The sequence below is a fragment of the Anabas testudineus genome, chromosome 1 (assembly GCF_900324465.2).
Source record: "Anabas testudineus chromosome 1, fAnaTes1.2, whole genome shotgun sequence".
Lineage (NCBI taxonomy): Eukaryota > Metazoa > Chordata > Actinopteri > Anabantiformes > Anabantidae > Anabas > Anabas testudineus.
In genome coordinates, this window is record NC_046610.1 from 16,935,028 (window position 1) to 16,942,900 (window position 7,873).

Sequence of the window (7,873 nt, forward strand, 5' to 3'; positions counted from 1 at the left end):
ATCATAATGAAAGAGTTCAATAAACGCGTCCTCCGATCCTAGTTTACACGTTTCCACCTGTGGCAGGATTTAAGACACGTCCAATCAGCTCACGGCCACGTAAAGCAGGCTGCGATCGTCTCCAGCTCCGCAACTTGGACTGAAGTTTTAGTGGGAAGAGGAGAAAGAGTCGCCGAGCAGCCGAGCGTCGAGACTTGATGAGGGGAAAACCCCGCGAGACGCGAGCGCTCGCTCCGAACATGACCGTGGGCTCCGTGCGCTCCTCGCTGTGCGCGTAAGCTGCTGTGGAGGATCCACACATTATGAGACGCCATGGCATGGTGTGACCGAGGGTTTCAGACTCTGCTGGCCATCGTGGGGGCCTTCGCCGCCTTCAGCCTCATGACCATCGCCATCGGCACAGACTACTGGCTGTACTCGCGGGCGTACATCTGCAACGCCACCAATGTCACCACAGACGAGACCCAGATGCAAACCAAGAAAGTCAAAGGCGACCTGACGCACTCCGGACTGTGGAGAATCTGCTGCATCGAAGGTAAAATCAAGTGTAGTAAGTTCCTGTTCGTTAGTTTAGAAACTTTTTTTGTTGTATACAAAGGATTTTGTCTAATTACATTCAGTTGTTTCTTTTACGGTATCCGAAAATAACCCAACATGCAGTCTATCAAATATATCGCAGTTTGATTGGAAAACGCCCTATTGCTGTCATTTATATTGCTGTTCATAGACCAGTCGTGTATTTGTTGGTTGCATGTAGAAAATTAGATTTGCGTGATTTTCTGTGAGGAGAAATTGGAGGGAAACTGCTGCTTTTGTGCGCAAAGGCGTTGGTGCGTGTGCGTAATTCCACGTTTCCATCCTGTTATTTTTCTTTTTGTAAATCATTTAGTCTGTCTCTAAGAGACTATCGTGACATCAGGCTAAATAAAATGTGTTTCCACGCTTTGCTTCTTGTTTAACAAGCTGTACATTTCGCTTTGTGTCGTAAGAAGTTAGGGATTCGTCCTGATTTCCTCAACAGTAGATACGGTTGTTTGGCAGCACCTTCCAGAAAATCGCTTTGGCTAAAATAAGTGTTAATAAGGGGGAACTGTTTAGCAGGATGCTGGCTTATTGCCTCACTAGATGCTGTCACGTCCTCAGCTGTTCTGCTGCGTACTGTTCCCATGATCACCAACAAAGACGCCTGAGGAGTTTTGGGCTGGGCTTCTTCTTGGGTTAAGGGAAAACAGCCCGTTGGAGGTGCTACACGTTTGCACATCATTGCGCTCAATTGTTAAATTGTAAAAACGCCAAATGAATGAACTCAATCAGCTGATCCGCGAAAAGTTGTCACCGGTGACGTGGTTCATGACCGCTGCGTGTTGTGGCGCTGTCCGCTGGTACTGATGCTGCAGTGTGCGCTTCTTTCAGCTAACAAACCAAGTGAATAACAAGAGCATAAAGGCTTAGGATAAGCAAACTGTACATGTGAAACACAGCCAGAGACAGTTGCTGACCTGTGAAATATCCTCACTGTGAACATCATGAGTAAAGGTTCTCCTCTTCCACACAAGCCTGTAGATGAGACATGTTCATTGAACCTTTACAGCCAATAATATTAATAGAATTAACCACAGGTTTGATTGTTTTTGCATTTTCCTTATTGATCACAAGAGATGAAATTCCCAAACCATGGAGCATTCACCTGAAGACATGACACCAGCACTTTTTAAGGAGGGACACTTGCATCTCCAGTGTTTGTGTGTGACATGAAGGCATCATTCATTTTTCAGACATGTAGAGAAATCTGACAGTGCTGGGTGGTGGTGGTGGGGGGGTTCCAACTGAAGAGGCAACACTTGACTCAAGGCCTGTCTCATAGGGTGATGTATTTAATCATAAATGACAGGCTCCACACAGTTTTGCTCCACACTGTTACTACTGTAACTTGAATTCGATCTTTTAAAACAGCGTCGCTATTTATGGACTTTCTGCAAAGATAATCAAAAAGAAGGCAGGTGTAACTCTTAGCGTATTGTCAGCAGAAGTGAGGAGGAGTTCTCCCTGTTTGGAAACATCCCTCAGCTTTTCCACCATCCTCGTTTTCCCTGCTCATGTCTTTGCAAAGGTGTTACATACCGAGCTGAAACAGCTGAAGTAACACAGCATCTCCTGCTCTTTCTCTTTCTCTCTGTCACACCCACACATCACACCAGCACTTTTGCCACACTGCTGTAAAATAGTAAATTCCTCTGGTCTCTGGGGGCGGACCTGTATCTGCATCTGATGCCAAGCGAGCCCAAAAGACTCAACAACAAACAAACAAACAAGAAAATTCAAAAAGTTTATTAAACCAGTCAAAGATTTACTTTTGCCTCCGTAGGCTGAGGCAGGCACCCTGCACGTTTGAGTTCACCCAGTTTTTCCACACATTCGAATTTTTAATGATCGCAGTTTCTGCATTGTAAACATTCACTTTATGTAGAGGCCAGTTGTATTAGGTTAGTGGCAGCGTAATGGAAAAGCCCTGGGACATGTGGACTAACCTTATAGATGAAACTGTGCTTGTCTGTGTGTGCTGAGCGGGCGTCTCTTGTAGAACATTCACCGAAGGTGAAGCACCGGTGGCGAATTAGCTTTTAAAGGAAACAAAGTGAAGTCTTGTTCTGCAGCCATTCGGGCAGAAACACAACAAGAACTCTCACTTAGGCAGCTTATGATCGCTGAACGGGCTTGAGTGGCATTAAAAGACGTGATGTGTTTCAAACTGTGAGCCGCCATCTAACCAAGTTGCTCTCTTAACGTGATTATTTGAGATTTTTTTTTTTTTTTTTTGTAGCGTAAACGTGGCTCTCTGGTTTTGGCAGTGTGTGTGTGTGTGTGTGTGTGTGTGTGTGTTAGACTGGTGAATGCATTAGTAAGATGTCAAAGGCGTCCTCTGAGAAGTAGAGCTAGAAATGTGATTCTGGGTTGCTGGGGGGAGGTTGCCATGGTGAATCTATGCTGAGTAATAAAAGATGGGCCTCGGTCTCTCAGACAGATGGGCTCTGGGGAGATACCTCCCCTACTGAGCTCCCTCGCTTTCTCAGTGTCATTCCTCAGATAATTAACTCACTGGCCTTGTGTGTATTATTAAGTGAAATAATAATTCCTTGCTTGTTCTTAGAAAATTCAACTTTTAAAAAAGCAATTATTGATTATTTTATGGTATATTTTCTTTATTCTTCGGGTGACACAGAAAAAATCTCCAATTCCACTGAAATATTGATCTTATTAATGTAAACTACACGGAGGAAACACTCCACACAGAGCCAATTGAATACATTACAGCACATTGTGCTTCTGTATTGATCCAAAGATTGTGCATGATCTATAAAAAGAAAACAGAAAGGAAAACATTTGAGAAGTGACGAGATGGAGAGATGTGGGTGACTGAGGCACGGCAGTGGTCAGAGTTCGTTGAGGATGAGAACTGAAAGAGACTGAAAGAGTGAGGCTGAGAGAGCGGACAGAGTATCTGTCATCAGTTCATCTCTCTCAGAGATCAATCATGAAATAATGCAAATGCATAAATTGTTGAATAGAGATGTTAAGTAAATGCAGGTCAAAGGTCGTCGCCTATATTCTCACCCAATGCTCTGCGTATGCTTACGGTCTAACAAACATGGCGAATGGATTTCTGCCCTCATTACACATTTGTGCCTCAGACTTTGTAACTCGTCTAGATGAGCTGTCTACCACAGAACGCCATGTGGCCAGGAGCTATGCTAACCATGGCGCATGAAGCCACTCAGGCAAAGAGGGAACAGACAGCGATTGCAGCTATTGAGCCCCCGCGCTCACGTCATGATGTTGTAGACACAACTCGGCTTGTCGCTGACCGCGCCCGCATTGCTGGAAAGCCACTTTCCAGAGAGCAACAGAGAGACCTCATCGTAAGATCCAAACTATGAAATCACAGCAGAGGATTTAGAATTGTTTTCTGTTGCTGTTCCATGTTTGACATTTTGTGCACAGTGAGCCTTAAAGCACTGTCAGAAAGCCTGTTTTGTGTGTTTATTGCACATGGACCATCCCTGCGTCAACTGCTCAGTCTGCATGTGTGGTACTGGTGCCTCGCACAGTCACAGAGAATGTAACACCACAACAAAGAGACATGGGACAGGGTGCAGCAGCAAAATCAGACATCAGACTTTAAATTCAAAGTCTAAACCTTTCAATATTCATAATGCTCCAATGTTTTATTCTGTTAAAAGTGGAGACGATTTCCTCAGTGAGGAGACTGGCTCTTTGAATAGACGGTGCCTGAAGGCTCGAGAGCAGAATCTCAGATCCACAGCCGCCTGTCCTCAAATGGTTTCTGACATGGTTAGAGGTGAAAACAGTTCAGCACCAACATAGATATTCTTCAGCAGAGAGAGACTCCAGCTCTCTGTAAGGTACATGTCTCAGGTTCACAATCAACATGTCGTTCCTTTTACACTGTATATGTCTTAATTGGAGCTTTTCGTGTCAGCCTCCATTATGAAGCCCTTTGACTGCTGTCACTTCTTCCCTCCACGGAGTGCTGCTGCTATCAGACTTACACTCTGTCTGCTTTTGGCTTCTCTGCAGGTATCAACAAAGGCAGCTGTTTTCGGATCAATCATTTTCCAGAGGATAACGACTACGATACGGACAGCTCAGAGTACATCTTACGTAAGTCATTGCAACCTCTTCATCTTCAAACACTTCAACCCTTAATCCTCTCTCTCTATATCTCTCTCTCTCTCTCTCTCTCTTTTTTTTTTTCAAGTGGTGATGGAGTTATCACAAGGGTACTTAATGTGTCATGACATTTCTATCCCTGCCCCATAAAAGCCTGATGTCATGACAGTAATTAGAGCTATGGAAATGATGAAGTGTGTTGTGTGATGATGAGTAATAGGGCTTATCTAAAACATGACTTTACCCACGGAGGAGCACGTCTCGCATCTGACCGAAGTAATGGCTGCACTAAAACGTGTCTGAGCAGTGCTGATCATTCCAGTTCAATTAATCCACCAGTGTTTGCTGGACGTGTCAGATCAGCTTCACTCAACACATCTCCTTCAATTTCTAGTTTGATGCCCCGCGCCCGAGACATCCGTTCCCATTTTTGTTGTTGTCTACATCGATGAATTTCAATGAGCTCATGAAAATCAAACCCTGCACTTGCTTGGTTAGCATCATGGACTGGGAGGAACATCTGTTAATCAGGCCTTAATATGTGTGGAAGCGTTCATCTGTTGAACCTGCTGTAGCTGCCGCTCTTCCTTCAATCCACTTGCGGTGGAGCCACGTGTGCCATACATTGTCATTTCCTGTCCAGGTCGTTTGATGCATCTTCTCGTTTCTTTCGAGAGGAAGCCTTCACTGCTTTACTCGCTGTCTCTCTCCAACAGGTATAGTTCGCGCATCAAGCCTCTTCCCCATTCTCAGCACCGTCCTGCTGATGCTGGGTGGCCTGTGCGTCGGGGTGGGACGCGTCTACAACAGCAAGAACAACATCCTGCTCAGCGCTGGCATCCTGTTTGTGGCTGCAGGTGAGACTGACAGATAAGCAAACAAACGGATTCTGGTGAGCGTTGCAGGCAGAGGGAAAGAACAGAAGCAGGCACAATACAGGAGGCTTTGCTCGACTCTTCTGTATTACACATCAAGTTTCGTCTAATTTAACCCCATATTTTCCTACATTTTAACAAAATATGAAACATGTCTTTTTCACGGTGGCACATTTTGTTGTTTTCTTTCTACACAGCACAACAAAAGATATGAAAACACAACACAAGTTGTTCTTATTTGACTTAAAATAATGAGTTGAATGAATGAACTGTTCACTCAAAACTAGTGGACATCCCAGTGTGCCTTGTTTGAGAATTACAGCTCATCAGAGACTCTTGTTCTTATTTTTCTTCGGTCATTTTCTAAATAAATCATATTATTACACACACACACACACACACACACTAAAAACAACAATGTATTACCTCTATTGTTCTTCAGTCTGCAGCCTGGATTAGCCTGTTCGTCTGTGCTGACCTTTGTTGTTGCTCAAAAATGATTCAGAACACATCAGCCGGACACATTTTTCCGCTGGCCGACGAGTTTCCTTATTCCAGTATGTTTAATTGAGAGATTAGTAACGAATGTTGAGCGAAGAGATCTTGCTCAGAAATGTTGTGCAGTTGAATTTAGCTTCAGAGCTGCGTTCTGGTGATTTAAAGCTTCTGAGAAAACATTTATTAACACATTTTCATCCCAGTGTTTGGAATTAAAGAGAATGTCACGCTGTGAATCAGTGTGACTGGCTGATGTGTTTTTAATCATTTATGCCACAGACGAATAAGTTAATCCAGGATGCAGACGGACAGACATCACCTGTGAATAGCAATTTATAAAGTTAAGTTCGAAGTTATCTGTTAAGACCAGAGTTTACTGAGACACTGGATGCTGTAAGATCTTAACATGAGAAGAAGAAAGCACATCTGGCTCTACAACTTCCATTGATCCTGAGCTTACTGAACTTTACTTAACTTCTGTTCCTATCTCTGTCATCGCTCTGCTCTTCAGGTCTGAGCAACATCATCGGCATCATTGTCTACATCTCCAGCAACGCCGGAGATCCCAGCGACAAGAAGGACGAGGACAAGAAGAGCCAGTACAACTACGGCTGGTCCTTTTATTTTGGCGCCCTTTCATTCATCGTGGCTGAATCCGTGGGCGTCCTTGCTGTCAACATATATATCGAGAAAAACAAAGAGACGCGCTTCCGGGCCAGGCGCGACTTCATTAAAACCACCTCCTCCTCTTCACCGTACTCACGCATACCGAGCTACCGCTACAGGCGAAGGCGCTCGCGCTCCAGCTCGAGGTCGACGGACCCATCCCGCGAACCCTCCCCGGTGAGGATGAAGATGGGCGGAGGATGTGGTGGAGGAGGAGGAGGCTTGGGGATGGGGTTGCCCATGGGAGATATATCGCTGTACGCCCTCAGTAGGGACCCTTTAAAGAGTGGAAGTGGGACTGCAGGGCCCTACAGTCCTGAGAGGGACTCCGGGTTTTTACAAGTTCACAACTGCTTCCAGAAAGATCTGAAAGATGGAGTGAACAGGAGAACCACGCCGGTATGAGGTCAGAAGAAGTGAAACAATAAGCTTCGATGGAACACGTTAGATACTGTACAGTTGATGAGAAAGGACAATTCCTCCCCGAGGCTGTTCAGGCAGCAGGGATGTTGAAAGGTCAGAGCTCAAATTTGTTTTCCTTGTGTCCCTCTGTGTCAGAAAAGTGCCAATCAGTGTTTCATTTGGTGAAAGAGGAAAAGCTCATATAAAAAGAACTTTTCTATATATATAGACTGGATGACTCAATATCTTTTTGTAAGTGTTGAATTCAAATATAAGATGCCCACTACTTGAGAAAGTCACTTCTACACAAGTGGACAGTTTTCTGGCTTTCTTTAAAAATCAGTCACTTTAGACTTGGCCTGATTAAAAGTATTACATTTTTCTAGATCAGATACTTAATATATTAAATATTCTGAATATTGACTTCCAAGTAATGATTGCTGATGTTTTTTTTTTTCTCTCTCTCTCTGAAGTTACCGTATAGTGTAGTTATTCTGGGACAAAAAAGATGTTTGTCACCAAAATAGTTTGTTACAATTAATGAATTTCTGTGATCGCCTACTGTATTGTGTTTGTTTGTAAATTAACACAACTGGTGCTAACTCAATCTGTACACCTTCGATAGTCTTAAGCCTCCTCAACTGCCATATAAATACTTTTACTGTCTCTCAGTAGCCTCTCTTAAGCTTGTGTGTGAGTCAAGTGATAAATATGTGTGTTACAGTAGATGAAGTGTGTCTTAT

General features: G+C 44.0%; 1 protein-coding gene across 1 annotated transcript; it reads left to right on the forward strand.

Annotated features, from left to right (window-relative positions):
• Window positions 1-312: 312 nt before the first annotated feature.
• LOC113162244 (voltage-dependent calcium channel gamma-4 subunit) lies at window positions 313-7,243 on the forward strand. The gene is made up of 4 exons (XM_026360282.1): window positions 313-535; window positions 4,597-4,680; window positions 5,406-5,546; window positions 6,574-7,243. Exons 1-4 carry the CDS (start codon window positions 313-315, stop codon window positions 7,131-7,133), a joined length of 1,008 nt encoding a protein of 335 aa, XP_026216067.1. The 3' UTR covers window positions 7,134-7,243.
• The last annotated feature ends 630 nt before the right edge of the window (window positions 7,244-7,873 follow it).